Source organism: Microtus ochrogaster (assembly GCF_000317375.1).
Source record: "Microtus ochrogaster isolate Prairie Vole_2 chromosome 6 unlocalized genomic scaffold, MicOch1.0 chr6_random_2, whole genome shotgun sequence".
NCBI lineage: Eukaryota > Metazoa > Chordata > Mammalia > Rodentia > Cricetidae > Microtus > Microtus ochrogaster.
The window spans coordinates 13,552,035-13,578,398 of NW_004949095.1; the positions used below are offsets into that span (position 1 = coordinate 13,552,035).

The 26,364-nt window shown below is 40.8% G+C and overlaps 2 protein-coding genes across 8 annotated transcripts in view; one reads left to right on the plus strand and one right to left on the minus strand.

Moving 5' to 3' along the window:
• Positions 1 to 972: 972 nt before the first annotated feature.
• On the minus strand, positions 973 to 19,327 carry Blzf1 (basic leucine zipper nuclear factor 1). Its single transcript, XM_005363999.3, has 7 exons — positions 19,202 to 19,327; positions 18,478 to 18,546; positions 10,930 to 11,366; positions 9,248 to 9,447; positions 7,373 to 7,501; positions 4,725 to 4,944; positions 973 to 2,432 (listed from the first exon to the last, which is right to left on the minus strand). Exons 2-7 carry the CDS (start codon positions 18,506 to 18,508, stop codon positions 2,247 to 2,249), a joined length of 1,203 nt encoding a protein of 400 aa, XP_005364056.1. The 5' UTR covers positions 18,509 to 18,546; positions 19,202 to 19,327; the 3' UTR covers positions 973 to 2,246.
• A 334-nt stretch (positions 19,328 to 19,661) lies between these two features.
• Positions 19,662 to 26,364, plus strand: part of Nme7 (NME/NM23 family member 7) — a 142,993-nt gene continuing 136,290 nt past the window's right edge. For 3 of the 7 annotated variants that reach the window (XM_005363997.3, XM_013352520.2, XM_013352523.2), the window contains exons 1-2: positions 19,663 to 19,817; positions 20,142 to 20,299. Coding sequence is in view for 1 of the 7 variants with exons in the window: in XM_005363998.3 (XP_005364055.1) it covers positions 19,815 to 19,817 (3 nt within the window). In the remaining 6 variants the exon portion in view is untranslated. Of the gene's footprint in view, positions 19,818 to 20,141; positions 20,300 to 26,364 lie in introns of all 7 variants that reach the window. The other 4 variants (XM_013352521.2, XM_013352522.2, XM_026787623.1 and 1 more) reach the window with 3 other exon arrangements.

Genomic DNA, 26,364 nt, shown 5'->3' on the forward strand with positions numbered 1-26,364 from the left:
AAGGTACCAGAGTCTATGACAACCTCTAAGTTCTCTCGGCTACCCACCTAGGAGAATGATGGGCCGGGCCACACAGTAGGTTGGTTTGGTGTTTTGTTGAGGAACTTCCACGTTTTCAATGGCTGCTGCATTTTTCATTCCTCCTGGTACAGCGCAGCAGTTCCAGGTTTCTTCAGTTGCCCGCAGTTGCTGTCTTGTTAATGGTCATCTTTATGAAAATGGTAGTGACTACATGGAGCTCACCACTGATGTTGGCAATCTTCTGAAGTGCTTATTTGCTATTTGTATGTATATAAAATATATATGTATATTTCATAAAATAATACGCTCATTTTTTTTTGCAAGCATGTGTAGAACATATGTCAGTGTGTACACATGCCTGAACAGGAGAGACTTATGCACTGGGTGTCTTCATGTCTGAGACAGGATTTCTCAGCCTGGTGCTCATCAGTCCAGCTGGAGTGACTGGCTGCTCAGTGAGCTCCACCCACCTGTTTCTGCTCCATGTGTGTGGGGTTACAGATGTGCAGTGCTACATGCACATCTGTATTATGTGAGTGCTGGAGATCTGGATGTGGGTTCTGGTTCTCAGCTTGTGTGGTAGTGCTCACCAGCCTCTGCCCACTCCTCACTGGAAGGGTTTTTGGTTGCTGAATTGGCATTCTTTGTATCTTCTGGTCATTTCTCAGATGTATAATTTGTTCTTTTTTCTCCTGTTCTTAGGGCTACCATGGACCTCAATGTATGAAGGTTTGAAGCTCTGGTTAAATTTATTTTTTACTTCTTGTGCTTTTGTGTTGTTGAAATCACAGTCAAGTCTGATGTCATAAAAATTTCCATTTTCTTCTAAGAAGTTTATATTGTGCAAACAGAAGGAAAAAGGCAACAAACCAGATGTAAATAGTAAAAGCCACATGAAGATTGAAGCCAAAGTACATTATTCTGAAAGGAAAAAGGACTAGCCACAAGAAGAAACTAGAGAAGTTTATTGCCATTGAAACCTATAAATACGGCTCAGAAGAGTCAGACAGAAACAGTAGGTTTTGACACTAAAGTATATTTTGATTTGGCCAGATTTGCCTTTTGAAGATTTCTTTTTTTATTTTTTGTAGATTTTTTTTATTTTTGTGAACATTTAAAGAACAATAAAAGGGCATCTTATGATACATTATATAATAATATATTACATAATATATGTAAATTAATGCATTATATTTCCCTAGAAACTCATCTTCCATCATATTAACAAACTAGATACTCCTGTTGTACTGCACACGCCATTATGAGTCACTATTAGGAATCTGTTTCCTGTAGGTTGTCTATCTGCAACCTTGCAGAAGACGGAGCACCTTGCAAAAAACAAACAGCATGGAACACTTTTGTTGTAGCTCAAAAAGACCTTTTTATTTTCCTAATATATTTGCTTGGTAAGATCCATCCCTTTACCCCAGTGTTTGCGAAGGCGTCTTTTATACCCCAAATGTGCACAAAGAGAATGCTTCCTATACCTCAGTCATTACACTAGCAAACACGCTCTCTGAAGGAATGGGTTTTTAGAGCCCCACACTGAACTCCGCTGCTGTACAGGAACACAGCTTTGCTGTGGGAATTCCCACCACCAGTGGCATTTAAGTTACCCGCCCACTTGGACATGGACCCTTATACTATATATGCTGATGTAAAGTGCGCATCCGGCCTCTTTTCAGCGGCGGGATTCGGTTGCTGTTCTCCGCTCCGGCAGAGGACTATGATCTGAGTCTACCCCTAAATAAATAACCCTCTATCACACTCAATTCTGAGCTAGTGTGGGATTTCTTTTAAGTGCCCTTCTTCACAGCACAGGCCACAGGAAAGGGATGGACGTGGCCATATCCAACGGACGGCTGTAGTTTGCCTGATTTTGTTTTACGCACCAAAATGAAACCTGTTTATAGTTTATATAAAATATTTAACAAAAGTAATAATTTAGAGCCTAAAAGAAAGTTACCAAATCCTTTTTAGCTTTTTAGCACAAACACTGTGAACTACCTGGGAAGTATTTTGTACTTTAAATATATCTACATAGCTTCACTTTTTTTTTTTTACCCTGAGACATTTCTTAAGAAAAATAATCTGGAATCCAGTCCATGAAATAGCTTTGTGGATATATATCATATAAAGATGAATTGTTTTTATTTCTAGCATAAGAACCCCAGTTCCCAAATAATGAATCTTGGGTATTAAGTACGCCTCCAATACATTACACACTAAAGAGCAATGAGTTCTCCCTTACAATGATTGCAACAATTGAAAGTTATATTTTCATATCTGGTATAGGGATGGAAACGTCCAATATTTTTCTTTGTAGTGAGTAATGTGGCTGGTGAGGATTCAGAAAACGGGTTGTCCGGCGAGCTTTCTGTACAGGTAACTGGATCCAAAATACGTAGAACCTAAGTCAAAAAAAGTCAGGTCAGACATATGTAGCATGTACTGTAAAGGCCTGGGTTTCACTGGTAGGTAACTACTTATAAAGCTTCATTTTGTTTTATGGTGCTATAGTGTCAAAAATAACATCTGAATTTGAACTTATCCTTCTTCCAAAACACTGTAAATTCAGCAATGATGCCTACTTATGACATTAACCACCTTTATCTTAGTAACTACAAAACTAATACTCTTTCAAAGATCTCTATAGAAAGAATAAAAACAGAAAAATGAAGTTTTATGAGTTATACCTCATATGATATAAATTTTCAGTTTTAGCCAAAATGCACACATTGCCTCTCTTCCCCCTCATTCCATTGTTTAGAATGAGGATTGAACCTCCATTCGTCTGTAGAAATGCTGCTTTTACTTACAGAAAAATAAATGACCCTTCATTTCTCTTTTTAAAAATTATATAGACTATTTTATGCTAACAACTATGTTCACAATACTTTGTTCTCTCATTTCTTCCTTGGTCCTGACTTTTTCTGTTTCCTCTATTGAGACTCAAAACAGGCGGTCTTGTGCTAACAAAAACGGGTGGTCTTGTGTTAAAAAAAAAAAAAAAAGTCTAATTACACACAAGGATAACATCTTTGGGTCACAGCTCTTAGTTCCCCAAATAATCATGATACAAGCAGAACTGTTTCAAAGGACGCAGGCACGGCAATTGGCCCTCTCTCCCTCTGCTACAGCAGGGTGGGGCTTATAATGCTCGTGGGCTTGCCTCCCTGCTCTCCCTCTTCTAAGTTAACAGCATCTCCCAGACACTGGAGCTCCTGACATCTGAAGCATCTTGGCATCCTGGAAGAGCTTCCATGTAGCTTTAGGACTTCACTGTTAACTATACTCTACTTTTAAAATTCAGCTTTTAAACCTTTCATTTTTATGGAACTTAGTTAATTGTTAGATGGCAAGCAATGACAGAAGGAGTAATGTAGTTTATATTTGCAAGGAAAAGAATGGCTTCTAAGTATGGCATATGCCATTACACTGTGGGCTTTTAAAGCGAAAAACAAAATGCTAAGGGAATTCAATAGGAGACAGAGATATGGGAGAAAGTCTTCAAGATTTCGGCTTTAAGGTGACAGGGGTGAACTTTAAGCCTTGCAGAGATCCCGCGACACATCATGGAGGAAAGAAATGGGTGGGCATTAAAACAGGCGAAGGAAGAATGGAGATGAAGTTACTGCACTGATCTCTGCTCTAGAGGACAGCTCCTGAAGCAATGGGACCGGAAGGCACTCAAGGAGAAGGGATGCTGGTCTTGTTACAAGAGGGAATGCGGCAGGGTAAAGAAGCAGAACGAGCAGATCTCAACCCGGCCTGGAGCACACCCAACATTGCACAATGAAGCAGCGAGCAGAGAAGACAGGATGGCGGAGGTTAGTCACAGAAACCGGGGCAACAGGAGTGTTTCTTGAACGAGGGAAAAGCCAGCTACACTCAAAGATCTCGCCAGCAGCTGAGTAGACAGTGCCATAACCTCCTAGCAAAGAAACAGTAGGAAAGAACAAACAGGCTGTGAGTGGTTTACTTGGTAGGCACCGGTCCTCTTAGTAAGTAGTTGAGCACCTACTATGTGCGACATCATACCAGCCCATGAGGAAACACAGTAAGACAGACTTTCCAGCTTTTAAGTAGTTTCAGAGAAAGAATCACACAGAACAACATGATACAAAAGCTTTAGTTGATAAGAATACAAAATACACTGAAAGCTTGGACAATAAAGGTGACAGAAAATCGTTTAGGCAGGTGGAAGAGCATTGCATAGAAAGGGACGTGAGAAAAATGGTCTATCTGTGAAATGAGAAGTGAATGGAACTTGGGAAGCGGCCCAAGAAGAAGGATGGAAAGATTATGCTACGTCTTCTAGGCTCCAAAAGAGAATTCAGTCAGGGAGGCAGGAAGGGGAGCTGTCTGATGACTGTTGACATTTGGAAGACAACAGAGGATGGACGGCCTAGAGGTAGGGAAATTACATGTGAATACATATATGTATGCATTTTCTAAGACCCCTGGCTGCTATGGGAAGGTGATTTTCTCCCTAGAATAGAGTAGTGACATCATGAAATTGAAGGGACAAGGAGGAATCTGCTCTAAGATCACATGCCTATTAACACGAGAAACACACTGAGGCTCCACATTTCACAGCTCCCAAGGCCAAGCCAGCACAACAAGGAGCTTTCAGGAAGAAGTCAATAAAATCTCAGAGCTTAGAACACATTCCACAGCTCAAAGAAGAAAAAACACGTTACCTTTTCTGCCATTTTCTCAGCCGGGGTACTGACGAATTCTACTACTGCTGGAATCTTCTTTTGATTGCTAGTGCCAACATTTCCCAGAAGATGAGCGTGCAGGGCTTCTGCCAACTTGTGGTTCGCAAGTGCCAGCCCTGCTGTGCTGTGGGGCTGTGTGTTAGGGGTGTGCGTCTGCTCTCTTCCCCACTGCAAGGAGACCAAGAGCTCCTCCAAAAACCTGCACAGAACACACGTGAGCAATGACCACTAACGAAGACAAAATCTAAGAGCCAGTAAGAGGAAATAAGTGAACGACATATTTCAGAAGTCACTGAGTGCAAGCCTCATGCTGTCTGGTCACATAGGTCATAGGACAGAAGACACTTGCTAATCTATTACCACATTGTTGCCTGGAAATCACAAGTAGCATAGTTTAATGTTGTCATATGTGCTTGTTGTATATGGATGCTAATCAGTCTCCAAAATCTGGAGTTAACTATATTTGGTCACAATGTACTTTTTATATTGTTAGATTTGGTCCACTAACATTCAATAAGAAATTTTATTTTTATCTATCTATCTATCTATCTATCTATCTATCTATCTATCTATCTATCTATCTATCTATCTATCAGCTTTTCAAGACAGGGTTCCTCTGTGTAACAGTACCAGCTGTCCTGGAACTTGCTCTGTAGACCAGGCTGAACTCAAACTCACTGATATCTGCCTGCCTCTGCCTCCCAAATGCTGGGATTAAAGATGTGTGCCATCACTGCATGGCGCTATGAAGATTTTTACATCTATGTCCATTAAAGGTAGAAAGTCTACAGGCTTTTGTTTATGTCACTAGCTTGTTTTCATAATGTTCACCCCCAAAACTGATTTGGAAATTGTTCTCTTTCCATCTATGCTCTAGAAGAACTTGTGTACAACTGTGCTGCTTTTTTCATTAGATGTTTATTAGCACTCAGCGGATCCATCTAGGCTAGAATTTCCGTCCTTCAGTTTTTAACTACAGGCTCAACTGCTTTAATTGGCTAGAGCTGGTTAACTTATATTTCTGTTATTTTTATGATTTAATTTAAAATTTTTTTTGTGTGTTGGGTGTGTGTACATAAGCGCAGGTTCCTAGAGAACCCAGAAGTTACCAGGAGTTATAAGCTGCCCAACATGGTGCTGAGAACTAAGCTCAGGTCCTATGCAAGCGCAGCACACACTCTTAACTGCTGAACCATCCCCAGCCCTCACATACCTGTTTTTAAGTAAACTTTGGAAATATGTCTTAAGCTATCTAAACCATTGACTTAATTGGCTAGAGATATCAATAACACTCCCTTATTATCTTTGCCATGTCTACTCAATCTATTGCGTGCAGTCTTTCATTCCCAATACTTAACGTGCCCTCTTTCCTCAGTGGATGGGATGAACTTATTTATTTATTCTTCTCTTATACAATATGATCACAGCCTCCCACTCCCCCAGCTCCTCCCAGTTCCACCACCATCACCTCCCAGATCTAGTGAGTCCCCATTTCCCTTCAGAAAAGAGCAGGCTTCCCAGAGATATGAACCAGATATGCATAACACGGTGAGGTAAGACTGGGCACAAACCTCCTATCAAAGATGAACAAGGCAGCCTAGTAGGAGGAAAAGGGTTCAAGAGCAGGCCAAAGAGTCAAAGACACACCCACTACCGCTAATGGTCCCACAAAAGCCCCAAGCTACACAACCGCAGCACCTATGCGGAGGACCTAGCACAGACCCATGCAGGCTCTGTGACTGCCACTTCAGGACTAGGCATTTCTTCTGGACATTTCTTAAGTTTATCTTTTTAAAAAAAAGTTTCATCAAACTTTTGTTTTAGCTATCATTGGTACTTTCTCACTTCTGCTTAATTTGGGTTTAATTTGCTTTTTGTATTACTTGGAGTAGTAAATTACTAAGGACACTTTTCTTATTTCCCCAAATAAACCTCCCTTTTTATCTTTAAAGACAGGATCTTATTCCATAGCCCAGACTGGCTTGGAATTCAGGAATTTCTGGCTCAGCCTCCTGAGTGATGGGACTACAGGTACGCCCCATCACGGTCAGCCTGAAACAAGCACTTCCCTGGAAACACCGCCTTGAGTGCCTCTCGCAAACTGCCACACGTGGATATGTTTTACTTTATTCTTCTAGTTTCCCATATGGCTGACTGAGAATTATTCAATTACATAAGAGCACAAAGACCTTTTAAAGAACACTGCCCAAATGTTTATTATTATTTTAAATTTCAGCCTATTCTGGAATGTGAAGATATGCAGACATGTTCCAATACTGCAAAAAGACTCAACAGCTCTCCTGTGGGAGACACGGGTGTGTAACTTGGCTTCTACCACACTACACAAAGCCACCATGACCACACCAGGAACTGCTTTTGAAAGCAGAAACACCGTCACTCCCAGATCTAATAATTCTTTTCCCTATTAAGAATGTAAGCTGCAGCCCTGGCTTTTCTGTTTTAGGGCTGTTTCCTTTTGGGCCATCTATTTTAGGGTGTGACTTACAGTACAGTCAATACGTTAAAGAATGGGGCCACACTGGAACAAACAATCCAACGGAACCTTTGAGGACAGTGAAACCTGCGGGAGACGACAGAAGAGTTCGGAAAGCGAACAAGAGCCGTACTTGTGGGTAGAGACCATTTCCTGGCGAAACTGCTCCCGTTCACTCAGGAGATCCTGGATGGCGCTGTGGGCGTCTCGGTTCTGACGCTGTAAAACTACTCTGAAGTTCGTTAATTCGTCCGCCATTACCCTGAAAAAGATGAAATCTCACACACAGTTCTCCCACAGCACCACAGCACACAGCAGTTAATCTATTACTACTCCGTGATTCCAGTTCCAACAGCCAGCACCAGGGTTAGCAGGTTCACACTGTCCACAGCTCTAGCATTTTAACATGAGAGCATCTACAGCGGGGCCAGCTGAAATATTTTAAAAATGATGGAAGAGTACCTAACTTTTTTTGTTGTTGTTGTTGTTTCGAGACAGGGTTTCTCTGTGGTTTTGGAGCCTGTCCTGGAACTAGCTCTTGTAGACCAGTCTGGTCTTGAACTCACAGAGATCCGCCTGCCTCTGCCTCCTGAGTGCTGGGATTAAAGGCGTGCACAACCACCGCCCGGCTAGTACCTAACTTTTTTATATAGAGACTTGAACTTACACCAAGGCTGCTCTAAATTGATCAGTTTAAGATGATTAGATACACGCTTCTATTTATAAAGAACTGAAATGAAAAGAGAAAGTAAATGATTTCTCTCACTACTCAATTGTACTTTCAGAAAAACTCTGAAAACTTTCTATAAAACAATGTAGTCTTCCCTCTGCCAAGCAGGCTCATTTTGTTTTTACACAGCTAATAAAGTTTCTTATTTTTCCAACAAATAATTTAAATATATTTTTACATGAATGTGTTAAAAAATAAAAATATGAAATGTTTTCACTAGAAGGAAAACTTTATCACAAAGTTTTCTATACCTTGCTTTAAGAACTTAACAGGTTCTTAAAGAACAACTTGGAGGCCTTTGGCGCTTTGAGAGAAATCTCCAAATGATTTATTTTAATCAGCAGTTATTAAACACATGAAGTTCTGCTGCTGTGCACGGTATTCTGGGTAGTTTACTGTCAACCGGAGAGGAGGGAACCACAATTGAGAAGACTGTTCTGTAAGACTGTAAGCAAGCCTGTGTGAGCATTTCCTAGATTGATGCCTACTGTGGGCGGTGCCAGGTGGTCCGGGGCGGTATAAGAAATCAAGCTGAAAAAGCCAATAGGAGCAAGTCAATAGGCACCATACCTCCACGGCACTGACTTCCTGCCCCGTCTTCCCTCAGTGATGGAGTGTGAACCCAAGATGCACAGCAGAGTTTCCCATGGGCCAGTGTGTTCAGAGGCCTGGACTATGTAGCTTTTTACATGTATCAGAGTTGCCTCATCAGATATGCCATGAAATGAAACAGTTTTCTCCCCTCTCCCCCTATACCAGACAGGGGTTCACAAGTTTTTGGAACCTGTCCTGGAACTAGCTCTTGTAGACCAGGCTGGCCTCTAACTCACAGAGAGATCCACCTGCCTCTGCCTCCCGAGTGCTGGGATTAAAGACGTGTGCCACCACCACCCAGCTCAGTTTTCTGTTTATATTTGGGGAGAAAGAAGTTGAGAAGCTCTTTATGTAGACAGAAGAGCTACGAGAAGAGAGCACACTGGGTGGAAGTGGGAACGAGGCTGCTTTCTCCAGGCAGGAGGGGAAGGGTCTACATCTGCCTTTTGTGACTGCGATATTTCCACATTGGATTTTACGGCTGTGTTCTGTTTACTGTAGTGAGTTTTTGAACGAAGGGGAACAAGAGACTGTGGCCCCCCAGAAGGGAAGTGCCACATGTTAATCATGTAGGAAGCGCTCTGACAGCCTTAAGTCTGAAATTTCCACTATTAGTTTGTTGTGAGTCAGAAGAGTGAGCGAACAAGCAATAGGAAGGAAACAGCGTTTACGACGGGACAACACCTGCTTGCCAGGAACTTGCTTCTCCACACATCGCACTGTATTGACATCCGTTCCAACTGTTCGGAAAGCTGGGCTGTATTTCGACCTAGGGCTTCGTTTTCTAAGATGAGCTGGTTCTTCTCCCGGGCTAGACGTTCAAAGTGATACTGCGGGTCATCTCCAACAGAAGCCACCAGCAACTTCTTTAACTCGCGGTTTATCTAGGACGAAAGAAGACAGCCCAGACGATGGATAAGTTTAAGAAATGTCACTGACTTGACTGTAACAAAACTTAGGACAGAGAATCTATGTCTGTGTCCTTTGGAGCCTATTCCAATGTGTTGGTTTGTCTTGTATTTTATTCTATTATTCCTTAGAAGCCTGTTTGTTTTCTAATGAGACAGAAAAGGGTGAACACCAAAAGCTGGGAGGGGAGAGGACCAGAAGAGGAACTTGGAGGAGTAGAGGGAGGGGAAAACATAATCAGGATATATTATGTGAAAAAAAAATCTATTTTCAATAAAAGGAGAAAATTAAGAGAAGAAAAATACCAGAAATAAGAAAAAATAAAACTATATTGATAGTTATGCAGTTAAATCTGGAGAGTGTAACTATAGGTGTTACCATTTTTATTGTCTTTCTGAATTTTCTTTTTACTCTCTTAAAAATGGTGTGTGTGTGTGTGTGTGTGTGTGTGTGTGTGTGTATGAATCCTGTTTCTTCCCCAGACCCCAAAACCCCAGCACTGATGTTACAGTTGTGCATGGCTATGCCAGACTTTTCACATGGGTGCTGAGGATTTGAACTCAGGTCCCCATGCTTGCATTGCACAGTCATTCTTAACCACTAAGCCATCTCTCAGCCCCTTCTTTCTGAATCTTCTAAAATGTTTACAAATATATACCATTTTGTACTTAGAAATTAGCTAAATATATTAAAATATAAATATAAGTAAAAATTATTTAAATATAAATTACATTTGGATAAGAACCACTAATCACTGTGTGTTACACACTATCACCTTGCAAAAAGATGTAGTCTTGGGCTAGTGAGATGGCTCAGGGGGTAGAGTGATCTCTATGAAGGCCTAGCAACCTGATCTGAGTTGAATCCTGCGAACCCAGGTGGGTTCCACATAGTTCTCTGACCGCCACACTTGTGAAGAGAAATGCATCCCTCCCTATACAGTGTGCGTGAGCACACACACACACAAATATAAAAATGTAAAGTTTAACAGAGAAACAAGAGAAGGAAAAGGCAATTTTACTAAGCTTCAAAAGATAAAGTTACACAACTGAATGCTATAGATTCTTATTAATTTCTAATGAATACACAGTAACTTATTTCACACACCCCAAGTATCAGGCAAAAATACTTGGAATGAATTCTTCAAACAAGGGCTGCTACTTTGTCAGTGGCAAAGACCGACTGGGTCAGTTTATGAAGGTAACCTACTTTTATAACTTAGAGGTGGTCTTGGCTAAAGCTTCTCGCACCTCCACTTGCACCGCTTAAAGTCTGAGTTCCCCACAGAAACTCTTTCTAGAGGCCCTATGGCAGAAGGAGAAATTAAAGAGGAAGCATTTTAGAGGAATGACAACCCATGATCAATGGCATTTCTGAGAAAACACAGTTTTCTAGAAGGGGACTAAAACGTTCGGAGGTAAAGATCAGAGCTCACCGCCGCTACGGGCTGTGCTCACCTCCGTCTGCACTCGGAGCTGGTTGGAAAGGCCTTCTTTGTCCTGAAGTAGCCTCCTCTCAGAACTCTTGAGCTTTTCTATAATCTTCTTTGCCTCTGAGAGTTCCTTCCTGGGGTCTGGGGCTACCTCTGGCTGAGGGTGGAGTTCTTCTCGGTGAGAGCCTAGAGACTTAAGCTTTGCATTTTTGGTGGGGATATCATGAGTGATGGCGGCTTTGGGAACAAATATCCTCACAGCTTCAACTTCCACTGCTTTTTCAGTGAGAATCTTTCCGAGCTGAAGGACTCCTGGGCTGTCTAAGGGAACTTTCTTACGAGGACTCTGAAGGACATGTTGATTTATGGGCTGGACTTCCGAGGTGACTTCAACAGACTTAGGGGGCTCCTCTGTTTCCATTCCATCTCCTGCTCCTCGGATTGGGGTCGAAGTAAGGATGCCTAAGGAAGAAGTCAAGCCAAGGACAATTTACCAAAAGAAATAAGAAAACGCCAAAACTACATGTTATGCAGTAGTTTCCTCCCCAACTGAAATACTCCCTTCTGCAGGAAGGCTCCATAAGCCAGAAGGCAAATAACTCAAAATAGCTCTAAGAAGTCCCTGAAAATGACCAGATTCACTAGGCCCCTCCATTCCTATAGTAAATGATAAAGGTTGACCAGAGTCCCTATTAGAAGAGCCACGACCAGAGAGGAGACAAGCGGCCTGGAAGAAGCAGAAGACCAGCCAGGCTGCCTGGAGGAGGCTTATAACAACCGAGACACCTGGAAAGCACACTCCAACCTGCTGAGTGGCCTACAGGCTCTGCGTGTGCTCCAGTGACGTAACTGTCTTCGAGGCATTTCCGCTCCTGGAAGTAAGCCTAATAAAACCCACTGGTTCCCTAGATGGACTATGGTGGTGTCCACTCTTTGGTCTGTCATGGGCTCCCTATTGGAGGGAGTAGTAGGTGGGTGGTGCATCTCCCCCATCAGAAGTCCTGCCAAACAACATTGCTTTGCCCTCTGTTCTAAAGTATCAACACCAGAAGGAAGAGAAAAATTCAAGAGTAATTTCTAAAACATCGTGCACCAACAAAAAATAAGACTTACATGCTTCAAATTTCTAAGTAAATGGCTTTTTTCTTAGCAGAAAAATCCACGAGAATTTGTTTCTGGCTACCAATATAATGCTAGAAAAATAACTTTCTTCTATTGATTTCTACACTGAAATATATGAAATGGAAATAGGAACAGCCAGGACATAGAGCGGTGCTGAGAAGGAATGTAATAAGGTCAAGCCCTATGTACTGTGCTAACTATAACCACAGAGATCAGTAATATGTACATGGGCTTGAAACTGACTCCCCTAAACCTCACTTTTATGACATTCACATTATCTTTCTGGAATCATATGTCCTGTGTGGTTTTCAATTGATTTTTACATGTATCATGGCCCTAGTAAAATGCCTTGTATGCTCTATTCAATAGACACATAAATAACAATGAATTCACAATGTACAGTAAGGACAAACACACTAGTCAGTAGCAATGGTTATGATGATGAACTGTAAGAGGTTACACACAACAAACACAGTACCGGGCAAATAATAAAGGCCAGATATTTTGTGAGACAGTGTGGACTACTGTCCTTAAGATGCTACCTAATATAGAAAATAGGGAACACAGACACACACACACACACACACACACACACACACACACACACTAACATGGGTACATGGGTGCTGGGACTTAGTGGTAGAGCACACACTTAATAAAAGTGATGTATTAATGAACAGTTTTCTGACTGCACAACCTGTGAATTTTTTTTTTAAATAAACTCCCAGTTGGGTGTAATGTGTATGCTTATAACTGGGCGTCTGAGGCAAGGACAGTAAGTTTGAAGGCAGCTAAGGTGGAGAGTAAGGGCCTGTCTCACACAGAAAGAAACAGAAAATTAAAAAGCAGTGGTAGCACCGGTGAGAATTGGGCTAGAGCCCCAGCAGCACAAACTAAAGCCTTCCCGCCACCGAAAAAAATAGAAGAAGAAACAAATATATAAGCACAGGACTTAGGGGTTTGAAGATCTGTATTGTTAAACAGCCTTTCAAACTCACTTCACTAATCAGCAGGTCTATTTTTTTGTGTCTTTAGATTTGCTTGGGTTTTGCATATTCAAAACCTAACATTTACAACAACACATTTTGGAATACAAGTAGAGTGTTGAGAACTGCAGTGGACAGAGCAAATATTCATTAAATGTCCTTTTATTTTGTTATTATCATTCTTTTATGAAATCTAATAAACTTTGGCTATTGATAATGGGGAGAAGGAATTATAAAACGCAATTCTGACTTTCATTCTCTTATGCTAGTGTTAAAATTACACCACTGGAATGTTGTGTGATGTTTTAATCTTTTGGCTTTTTGAGGGGCCCACCACCTAGCTCCCACATAAATCACACACAGAAGCTTATTCTTAGTTATGAGTGCCCAGCCTTAGCTTAGCTTTTGTTTCTTGCCAGTTTTTCTTAAATTATCCCGATTACCTTTTGCCTCTGGACTTCTATCTTTCCCTATTTCTGTATACCTTTCTTTACTTCTTTCTCCGTGGCTTGCTGCGCAGTTGGGTGGCTGGCCCCTGATGCCCCCTTCTCCTTATTCTTTTGCTCCTCCTCTTCCTCGTTTCTCCTTCTGTTAATACTCTCTGCCTCACAGCCCTGCCTTGTTCCTGCCTTAATATTGGCCACCCAACACTTTATTGGATCATCAGGTGATTTAGACAGGCAAAGAAAGAACCACAGCTTTCTTTAAACGAATGCAGCATAAACAAAAGCAACACACCTTAAAATAATATTCCCCAACAACACTGGACTATAAGACATTTCATTTCACAGATTGGTTGTCATTCTATTTGGTATGCATCAATATACTGGACTTGAGTTATATCAAATAGAAGGTAGGAAGGCATTTGGGGGTGTAAACTGTATTCTATCTCACAAAATATTTTATATCAGGATAAAATCACATTATTTCAATATGTGACACAAACTGAAACACCCTTGTGGCTTTGAGACTAATTTTTGAAGTGATAAACAAAGGAAGACTTCCGAAAGAGAGACCAGGGTTTGGTGTTAAAGCCAGCTGGAAGAGAGGAGCACCTTACAAGGAGAATGCACACAAACCCTTTCAAAGTAAAGATCCAGTCCTGATGGAGGATGAGTGGAGACAGGGCCTTACTGTGCAGTGTAAGCTGGTCCTGAAGCTAATATGTAGCCCAGGCCAACCTTGACCTGGAGTTCTTCCTGCCTCCACCTCTTGGTACAGCACCATGGTTGACTTGTTTTCATATTCTTAAAATGTGGTTTGAGGTTTGTCTAATTTTATCTAATCTATTTCATTTTGTTAACTGTCTTGTTTCTGACATTTAAGAACACAGAATCAGGTATTAACTATAAATTAGCAAGAACAATAACAAATTCGTCACTAAAGTCACACCATTCCAGCTCACTAAGATGTAGGTGTTATACTTTGGTTATGGTTCAAGTCAAAATGGATTCCTAGGCAAGTCATAACATACATGATCTAAGGGATTAAACATCGTAATGTGAAGGAAAAATTAAAGTCCAGGAACTCTAAACAATAGAGATTCAAGAACAAACCACAAAAGCTGTTAAAAGGCAAAGAAACAATGTGCATTTGACAGATAATTTTTTTCAAACAAAACATGAAAAATTCTAATGAAGAAGCTCATTCCAATTTCCTCTTCCCGCTGTTCTGCTTACCTAAGGACTCAAGGCTTGAGAAACCACTCATCAGGTCTAGTCAGCGTGCATCTGGGAAGGCAGAGCCAGGGCCTGGCACTTCCTTACCATTCTGTCTTTCCCAGTGACACACATAGAAACCTTTTATTACATATGCACTAGGCCCTGCAGGGCACAGATATGAATAATTACATCCTTCAAGTTCCCAGACGAAGACCTATGGCAGCAGCTCTATGACTGTGAATTACGATGACTACAGCAGAGTCTCAGTCCTTGCTCTGCATCCCCTGAAGGGAAGCAATCGGCATCCCTGTTGCTCCTCCCTTACACCTGTGCTCGGGCACTGATCAGTTTAAACAGACCCAGGTTCATGGGCTTTTCATCCCGGCTTTCCCATGGGCTGATGAAATGCGAAGAAACAGAAAAATCACCAGCCCAACATTCTACATGGGCACTGGCAAACTTCTGCAGTGAAAGGCCAGAGAGGAACTACTTTAGGCTTCTGGGAGGTTAAGGTAAAACTGAAGACAGTCTCTAGGTACTTATCTGAGAAGGCAAGACAAATCGTTTTTAATGATGAGAGAAACTTTGGTTAAGTAGGTAATGAGAGATATAGAATTTGTTTTTACCCAGGATAATAACTGATTTACATGGGATTCCGTTACTGCTTATAATCATTAAACTAACTGCAAACCTTGTCAAGGGGTCTGAAGGCCACGGTTTATCAATTGTTGTTTCAGATTATGGAAGGAGAAGAGCACGGTTTAGAGGTCACCAGTGAACAAATACTTTCCTTATTAATGACAGTGTAACTCTATGAGGAGAGTACTTCAAGTCACATGACTGGGCATGAAAGAACCCTAAACTCCTGAGCCAAGACAATGGCCATCTGTGGTACCTACCACCTTAGTCCAGCCACAAACTTCCCCCTCTTTCTGTCTCTTGGAGCTTGAAGAATGCTGTAAGCACTATAGGATTCAGAAAAATCTGTTTCTTTTTCAAACTGGACTATTGGGAGCTACTTTAGTTACAGCTTCCTCCTACCAGCTCATTGTACCAGCCAACAAAATGTGCTTGGCATGAAAAAGAAAAATAAACGCTTAATTAATGAAATTTATTAATCCATCAACACATACCTAACTTCATTTAAACCGTCAGTGAAAAACTTTTAAGAACAACTAGTTTTTTTCCTCTACATTAAATCAATTCTTAGTCCCACCATATTCTAGTCTGACAGACTCTCTGGAACATATGTAAATTAAACAATGAAACAGTTAAATTGGGGATGTTGCTTGGTAAATTTTAAGACAATATTCTTTTCTGGGAGGTGGGGAGCAGCTGGGATTGAAGTCAGGTCTTAGTGTATGGCAAGCAAGCAATCTACCACAGAGCTGTATCACAACCCTCATTTTACATTTTTTTTTTTTTGAGACAGGATCTCACTAGCTTGCTCAGGAAAGCCTTGCACTGATGATGTACCTCAAAGAAGGTTGGCCTTTGTGATCCTCCTGTCTCAGTCTCCTACGTAGATGGAATTACAAGCCTGGACTACCAGGCCAAGTTTTAATGTTTTTTTAAATGTCACCATTATTACCTAGTAAAGTTTACTTATTACGTTAGAGAAACATGCTATGGACAATCAGCTTAACGTGTATGAAGGTGATATCCAGACCTTACCTCTAATGGCTCTGGATAAAGAATTGCCTGGTCAAATTTGTGTGTGCACTTACATATTATGTACGTCCTCTGGAGTTTCACAGTACACAATGGTGCTCTAACAGCACTGAGAAGTGCTAGTATAACCAGTTCAACCAGGCATTTCCAAACTCAATTGCTCATAGATTCATTTTCACCCAATCTGTACGACACTATAGAGTTAAAATAAGATAACACTTTAGGACTTGAAACAATTTAAACATCTTACGATCTGGCTAAAAAACTAAGTGTAATAGTTACAGTTTAAATGTAGAAAATCTATAATCTCACTGTTTAATTAAACTCTTTATTTTAGGTTTGCCTTTGAGATGAGCCCTAGCAGTGCTGACCCACCCCTCCTACAATGGCAGTGCTGGTCCCGTTTGAGAGAAAGCTCTGCTGGTTCACTATGCAATCACATTTCTCTCCTGGGGCAATTAAAGGAAATGTAGATGACTGGCAACATCAAATATGGGTATTCTTTTTCCCTGGCCATGTAGCACAAACATCTTTCTTCACTGACAGCAGTTAAATTATTGTAAGAACAGACCAAAGCGATGTTTACCTGCCTTACTATATAATCAAGATAAAATGAAATGATATAACAATGCTTTTAACTTTAATCCTCATTACAAACAACAAAAACAATTTCATTGCCCAGGAGCCTTTCATGGCACAGTTTTAATAAGTAATCATAATACTGTCTTTAGTTTTGCTTTGGCCAGGTGTCTTAGTTGCTTTCACAATGGCCATTGTTGAATTGTTCCTATTGTCGTTCATTCCCAGACTTCCACCTGCTTATTCTAACGCTACACAACTCTTCCAGCAATGCAGTCTGTTGTGTCCCGACAAATTAGATGTAGTTATTTATTGGCATGATCTTTGCCTCTTGTCTCCTTTGAAAGAGAAGAGTACAGCTAAAAATTGTGTCCTACAAAGTTCCTTTCTGGAGACCTGTTGCTGGCAGAACTCGAGATACCCACGGAGTACACTTTGGGATATGCATTGACTCTGGTCTCTACATAAATGATAAAGGACTATAGAGTCTGAATTATAAGAAATGTGACCTAAGATAGTGACAGATTTGTAAACTGTTTCTATAACTAATCAGTCACTGAGGCTCTGAGAGTAGGAGGCAGAAGGTTTAAAAATATTGATATTGGGGGTTGGCGAGATGGCTCAGTGGTTAAGGACACCTGTTGCTCTTTCTAAAGATTGGGGTTTGGTTTTCAGCATCCACAGATGGCTTACCATCATCTGTAACTCCAGTCCCAGTGGATCTGATGCCCTCTTTTGGACTCTGTATGTACCATGTATACTTTTGGTGCACAAACGTACATATGACAAAACACTCATACATATAAATTTTAAAAAAAGATTTAAGAGCTCAAACAGAGTGGAGACTGAAAAGGAAACAAGACACAACCAGAGCAGCCCTGGAGAAGGATCTGCTTCACTGCTAGAGAAGTAACAATGAACGGGCACAGTTTGCTATGGTCTGTAGCTAGTTCATAATTAAAAATGTTAATTTAACTCCAAACATCCAGAGATATGGTTACTATACTAGACAGTGAAGAGCTATAATGTATGCCAAAAATAAAAGTGACATCATGGAAGTCATGGAAGGATTTCAAAAGAGACAGAATGATCAGTGGCACATTACATGTTACAGAGACGCAAAGCAAAGTGGGTCTGGAAAGTGACTACTGTATACACCAGGCACAATGGGGAGAACAGGACCAGGGATTTTCATTATGTTAAAGTCCTAGCCTCTGTGTAGCTAGTTTTGGAAACATTATCTTTGGAAATAACTAAGATAAAACTGGTTAGGATCCACTATCTCTACCATGAAGAGATCTGAAACACAATAATTCTCAAGGACTCTATCCACTTAGTCACCTGTCTAAAGGATCCCCAAAAGGCTGACACGTCTTTAATCCAGCACTTGGGAGGGGCATGCGGATAGCTGTGTGTTAGAAGTCATCGAGTTCCAGGACGGCCAGGGCTACACAGAAAAACCCTGTTTTGAATACCCCTGCCCTCTCCCAAATAAAACCCCCCAAACCAAAACCCAAAACCAAACCAATTATTGTCAAAAACAGGAACACTTACCTTTGGTTTCCAAGCTTTTAAGGGCAGCCATTTTTCCCGTAACTAAGGAAAATTCACTCCAAAACTGTCCTAGAAATGGATACATATTAAAGAATTAAAGCAATACCAATATATTCGATGGGTGCCTCTACTTTAACAGTTATATTTTAATTGTTTCTGCCTTCAGTGCCCATACATTTAGAAACGGAGCCATTCTTCATTATCTCTCTTTGACAGGCGGTACTATCTATCTACGAAATACTGGGAAATCAGGTATATGCTTATATATTATTCTTTAGAGTCTAGACTGCAGAGTGGGTGACAAGTGGCTTCAACACACGTCTGCAAAGCTGAGTGTTCCCAGTATTACATACGACTCAGTACACTGTATAACTTCCTGAACATCACAAATCCTTGCTCTGAAAACTTATCCCAAGACTCTACCGCGGAGCAAACCGAGATCAAAATTGTCAGAAACTTCGCTGGGAAGACGCGAGGCAGGACGGCGAGTGTCGCTGTCTAGAAATACCGGGTGTCGGGAAGCATGGGTGCTGAGTTTAAAAGGGGACGGGGTGGAAGCATCAAGACTGAGCCTCATTCCCGAGGAGGAGGAGGATCCCAACTTTGTCCTGGTCAGAAGAAACCTTCCCAGGACGATCTTTAAATCCCAAACGAATGGCCGCCGAGCTCCAACCCAGACCTTCTCCCCACCGCGCCTGTCACAGAGGCCGGCTCCAGGATTCACCTCTGATGCTCTTATTTCAGTGTTCCCCGAACAGGCTCTCCTCCCTCTGCAGCCGGCTAACTTGTAAACTCTGGCATTCGGAAGCCGACCCGCCCAGGCCTTCCGGACACCTAACTACTGGCTCACTCTGATTACTTCCTATTACTCAGGGTTCCGTTTCCGGAATGCTCTTCTCAAGGAGAAGGACCAACAGTCCGCGCTATGTTTAAAAAAGAAATGCAGAAATACAGAGTCTACTGTGTATCGACTCAGTAAGTGAAAAGTGAAAAGCGAAAAGATGTTTACTTAAAAAAAGAAGGAAAAAATAATATATATATAAAGCAAGCCGTATATAGGATTAAACTTCCAGGTCACTAACAACCGAACGGAAGTGACTACATTGGAAGGGAGAAGGTGGCGTCGTGTTGCCACGGGAGATGAGGTGAAGGATGGATGTTTGCGAGAATGGGAGGGGCCTAGTTACTCCCAGCCAATGGAGACGAAGAGGATTCGAGGAGGCGTTGGATAAGGGTCTGGAGGAAGGCGGGGCTTGTGTTGCCAGAGTAACTGGATCATTGGTGGTGTTGTCTTCCTGTTTAAAGATAACCATTTCCTGTGCTGAGACCCACAAACTATGGTGAGTGTTATAGGAGGCTCGAAAAAAGGCTCCTGGGCCCTGGTAGCTGAGCGTCCAAACCTTTGGGCTTTTGGGCATTCAGAGGCGACCCCATGCCTCCTTCTTCACCGCCTTATCTCGCTCCGCGCAGTTCCTTCTGTCCCTGCTCTCCCTTTTTTTTTTCTTGCAGCCCCCTAACTTCCACTTTAGCCACCGAAACCTCAAGCTAGAATAATGTAACAGAGAGTAAAGGGGAGAGATTTGAGATCTGAGAACACCCGATGAGACATTATTTCGAATAAGCAGTCTATAAGTTTGCATTGTTCATCTTTTGCATTTTCCAAGCGTGCAGCCGCTTACCGACGTGGTGGGGTCTCAACACTAACTGGATCTGAATCTCTCTAAGTACTGAAGTGGTGGAGTTCGGCCTTGCATCTCCTACCAGGACCGTTTAATAATAGACGTCTGCTGGCTCCGCTTCTAGGTTCTTGCATCCTTTCCAGGTCAGTGTGTTTTAGCAGACATATCTTTCAAGATTACTGGGAGAGTTTCTAGAATTCACGAGCACCACCGTAAATTGTGATTGAATAGGAAAGGGGCGTGGTGATTTTTCTTTTTAAATAAGCTTTTAGATGGTTTTAATTCACCCATTGCTCCACTAAAGCGTTCTAGTCAACTCATCTCCAGTCTTCTCAGCACTTGAGGATGGTGGGCCGGACATGGTAGAATATGCCTGCAGGTGGGTATAGGTGTGACTTAGCAAGAGAGAGGCTCCGCATCTCATTGCTGTTCCCCAGTCCCCCCGTCCTTAACCTAATCTCTTCCTCTTTCCTGTAGAGACCTTTTCAGACCTTTACTTCGCAAACCCCATTTCTCTTCCCCTTTTCTTCTTTATAGGTGCTTGACAGAATTTAATAGGCAATGTGTTCAGTAGCACATTGATCTCGGCTAATCAATGCTTTTTATCTATTCTGTAACCTTTTTTTCTGCTTTAGAGAAGGGAGTGTCAAGAGATCAGTCATCTACTTTTGCTCTTGACATCCCTCGCTCCTGTCTGTTATACACTATCCATCTTTGCCACGAAGTAGCATTTGATCTATTGTGTGTGTGTGTGTGTGTGTGCACACACACATGCTCGTCTGTGTGTGGTGTATGCTGATTTTTATGTAAAGTACATTTCTCACTGTGACTCAGGATCCAGGAACACCGAAACATGGTGTACTTTAAAGAGTAATATACTTTAGGATCAAAGAATGGAACTCTCCAGGCATGCAGATTCGTTTTATTCCTCTTTAACTTAGGGATGGTGCTTTTTGTCAAGAAAACTGAATTTTTAAAAAGCCTAAAAACAGTTAAGTAAAAAAAATCTCATGTTTTTCTCGACATCTCGATCTTTCTCCTGTATCATGTGCTGTCAGCCCTTTCTGGAAGAGTGAGATGTTTTTGGGGGGAAGGAGCTCCCTGCCCCTCCTCCCTGTGTGCAGTCTAGGCACAGGTGGATAGATGTGTGTGGCAAAGGCTCAGGTTCTGTAAGGCACACTCTGCTGTGTGGCCTTCTCATCACTCTGAAGTATATACCCAGTGCTGGGGAGTAGCTCAGTCGATGAAGGTTTGTCTTGCAAGCATGACCTTCATTCAGTCCCCAAAATGCACATGGAAAAAAAGCTAGACATGGTGGCACATGCTTGTAATCCCACACTGGAGAGGCAGAGACAGGTGAACTGGTAAGCCGGCCTACCCTACTTGGTAAGTTCCAGACCTGTCTAAAAACAAACAATAACAAACCTGTCTTCTATCGTTGGGACCCAAGTCATGAAAGGAGAGAACCAACTCCCTTAAGTCGTCCTGTGACTTCTCTAATATACACATTCAATATAATTAAGTATAAAAATATTTTTTAATGAGTTTGACACCAGCCTGATCTACAGAGGGAGTTCCAGGACAGGCTCCAACACTACACAGAGAAACCCTGTCTCAAAAAAACAAACAAACAAAAATACTTTTAAAATGAGGAATGGTACCCAAGGATACCTCCTATCTTCCGTGTGCACATGCATACGTGTTCTTGCGTACCCGTACACTCATACATAAACATACACAGTGAGTCCTAGGCCAGCCAAAGTTATATAGTGAGACCCTGTCTATACATACACACGCACATGTACATGCGCATGCACGCGTGCAGAGAGAGAAGAAATGAAGTAGTGAGGGTATAACAGTGTGACATGCATCCACAGAAGGTCCTCACGAAGATGTGATTTTCAAGCTGAGGTTTTAGTAGTAGAAAAGATTTCCCGGGGTGGGTCTGTAACATTGCATTCTGAACAGAGGCATGGTTAGTGCAGACGGACGTTAGGGAACCTGAACAAAGTGGGGGCTGGAAAAGGGGGTCAGAAACCCACGACACTGAGATATATGGAGCTTGGAAAGAAGTTTAGATTTATTTTAGATATACCAACATAATGTGTCTCATATATCTTAACTGTTCCATAGTGTAATTTCTCTTTTACCTCGGCTCTACCTTTAAACTTCAGCCACATTAGCTTGGTCTAACGGTGCCATTTCCCCTATCTGTAATGCTTACTATATAAATTTTGGGGGGAAATATTTTTCTTCTCTTCCCTTTGGAGACCAGAGATTCCTGATTTCTCTCCTTATATCGCTGTTTTATGACTTGGTTGTCCTTTTCTGGCTGTTTCTGGTTTCCATAACAACGTCCGTAAGGTGTGGTGAGTGTGAGCAAGTGGGTGTTGGTAAGGTGTGGGGTGGTTTTCTCAGAGGCTCTTCTGCTGCCTTTCTTGATGATTCAGTACAGCAGCCAACGATTTGAAGTTTTGTCTAGAAATAGCTTTTGCTTCTAATGATGTAAACCTCCATGGCCTTCTGCAAACGTTGTCTAAATGACGGTGTTTCTGAAATACTGGCTATTTTAAGATCTTCTGTTAGTCATGACATGATGTAAGACATGACAGCCACTAAAATGTGCCGTTCCCCTCACGTTCATTTTTGTTCTTTATTTCTTCCTAGTAAGTTGCTGTTGTTATCTCTGCTGACTCATCTTGCCTTCGTTTTAGGCACATTTCTTTATTCTTTAAATGTGCTTCTCTATGCCTATGTGACAGCTGTAAGCCTCTCTGATGTTTTGAATTTAGTTTAATCCTTGTTCATAGGCCTAATATATTAAAATTAAACAAATGTATAAATATATAGATATTGATATAGGTAGATAGATAAAGATAGATTTATACAGCTTATTCTGCTGTAGAAATATGGAAAACTATTATACACAATCACTATTATTTTTTTAAGATTTATTTATTTATTATATATACAGTGTTCTGTCTGCATGTATGCCTGCAGGCCAGAAGAGGGCACCAGAGCTCTATGGTTGTGAGCCACTGTGTGGTTGCTGGGAACTGAACTCAGAACCTCTGGAAGAGCAGTCAGTACTCTTAAGCACTGAGCCATCTCTCCAGCCCCACTATTACTATTTTATGAAACACCCTAGGCACATATTTATGTATATGTACATGTGTTTATGTAATTCTACCATATACATTGTTTTTAAAATAGGTTTTCCTCACTTACTAGATCTTGTATGTTTTTTCTGGATTAGTTTTAAGAATTACCTTTTATATTTTCATTTTCTCTGGTTGAATCAATCCACATATTAATTTGTTCTGTTATCACTCTATATAACACACTTTACACAGTCCATTATTTCTTTAGAATAAATTAAAAAGGTAATAACAAAGTGAGGGGTCATGAGCATTTTTAAGGTTTTGATATGCTGCCAGATTACCCCAGAAAAGTTTCACCAATATGTACTCTGTCAGCGGAATGCCAGGGTTCCTGTGTCTCTAACAATCAGAACTGGTGTTTCTATTCATTAAATACATACATCTATCATTACATACGTACACCTATTATTGCATACAACTATCATTACATACGTGCATCTAACATTACATACATACATCTGTCATTTCATATGTACAAATTAATATGTGGATTGATTCAACCAGAGAAAATGAAAATATAAAATGTAATTCTTAAAACTAATATACACACACATCCATCATTACATACATGCATCTATCATTACATACATATATCATTACATGCATACATCTAACATGACATACATATATCTAACAATAGATTTGCTGCTTTACTAAAAAAACCTATTGCTTTTCTTAGACAATTGAGAAAGATCACCAATTGCTGCATGTTGTATAAATTAAAGTAACTTAATATTTACCTATAATATTTATTTGTAATTTTTTCATATCTCTCATAAAGTGTTAAAATTTGAAACGTATTGTCTGTTTAAAATGAAGAAGTCGAGCCGGGCGGTGGTGGCGCACGCCTGTAATCCCAGCACTCGGGAGGCAGAGGCAGGCGGATCTTTGTGAGTTCGAGACCAGCCTGGTCTACAGAGCTAGTGCCAGGACAGGCTCCAAAAAAACCACAGAGAAACCCTGTCTCAAAAAAAAAAAAAAAAAAAACCAAAAAAAATAAAAATAAAAAAATAAAATGAAGAAGTCGGAAGCTGGCTTAAAAACCCTTTGCTCATACAAAGTCATCTAGTCCCCCTTGGCCAGCTGTGTGGAGGCAGCAGCTTGTCGCAGGCCCTGATGCAGAGCTAGAACTGGAGTTTCCCAATCTTTATTGCGGTCCTGGCTTCAGCACCTACCAACCAGGGATCTTCTGGGGCTACTTTTCTCATCCATAAAATCAGAAAGCTACTACTTCTTATTCAGATGACCTTAAGGCACTTATATGAGGATTAAAGAGTGAGTCTTTTATAAAAGTAATTCATAAGCTGTAATGTACTATCCATGTGAAATATATTGTTTCCATAATAACCAGGTTACTCCCTAATGAGAAGATAGTTTGGGGAAATGGAAAGAGATTAAAATCCAAAACAAGCTTCAGAAATAACCATTTGAAGTTAACAGTATTCTTGTCCACTTTTACTCTTGAGAAATTTATTTTTGTATATTAAATTCATTTTTCTTCAAGTTCTTTTATAGATTCATTTTCCCAAAGGACGCATTTAGAGGGTAGAGAAAAGAGAGGAGAGGGTGAGAATAGGAAGACGTGGTCTCTAGTTCACTTCTAAGAACCGCATGGTGAGGAGGTGGGGAGTGGATCTGGGAGGGGTTAGAGGAAGGCTGGAGGACAAATGTGATCGATATGCATTGTATGAAATTCTCATAGACTTAATAAAAGCATATCTTAAAAGAACCTGTTCGGTTGTTGAGTGGTGGTGGTGGTGGTGCACACCTTTAATCCCAGCACTTGGGAGGCAGAGGCAGGCGGATCTCCAGGTTTGAGGCCTGTCAGATCTATGTAGTGACTTCTAGAACAGCCAGGACTACACAGAAAAATCCTGTCTTGGAAAACCAGACCTCTACCCCCAAAGTACCCATTTGGTTTTGCAGAATGGGCAGCAAAACATGTCTGAATATATTTAACCAGGCGTTGCATCTGATATCTGTGGATTTCTACTCAGTTTAAATGGATTAATTCAATATTTGCTTCTGTAGCTTGTATTTCTTTTTGATTTTCAGTGACATTTGATCATAAAATACAATTGGAGCATTCAGACCTCATCAATTTCTTGCTACTTGGGTTCAAAAATATGACTCTGAAAAAATTAAAATCCCTCCATCTTGTGGCAAGTTCATTTCTATTGTTTGTGTCAATCATCTTTTTGTTAAGTAACTTACTGCATTTTACCCCATGCATTTAAATTTTAAAAAGATAATTATATTCCTTTGATTATCTGAATACTTTTCACAATTGTTTTTATGCAAAGAGTGTGGCTTCTATAATACAACTGGTTAGCTCCAGCCTTAGAGCTACTAAGAGCTTTCTGGATTTGTTTGTTGTTTTCAATACCTTTCACACACATGTCACTGAAATACAGATTGAACTTGGATCAGTTCATTAGAAATGAGCAAGTGGCATAGGCGCCCGAACTCTGCTTTTCTGTTGAATTCTTGCAGTGTAACACACATATACGACATACAAAGGTAAAACTAATTTTTTTTTTCTTTCTTGACACAGGGTTTCTTGGTGTAACAGTTCTGACTCTCCTGGAACCTCCAGGGTGGTCTTGAACTCACAGAGATCTGCCTACTTCTGCCTCTTGAGTGCTGGGATTAAAGACGTGCACCACCACTACCCAGCTAAGACTAACTTTTTAAAAGCAGAAATAATTCAAATCATTCTCTTTACGGAGCTTAAGAGAGTAAGTTATTTTAACATAAGACTGAAAGAGACAGTTTTCTTGTTTGTAAAATGAGCTGGATAAAAACATTACTCTCATTATAGAAATATTGTTATAATTAAGTGATGTTACTTATCCTAATACTTTATACACTGTAAGTCTATTAATCTTAGCTGTTATCGCTGCTATTTATCTTTTATTAATATATATATGATCATCAAAAACAAATTTTAATAAAAGTTTTTTCTTTTTTTTTTATTGAGAAAAGGGAAAAAAAGTATCCGCCTCCTCCCAGCCTCCCATTTCCCTCCCCCTCCTCCCACCCTTCTC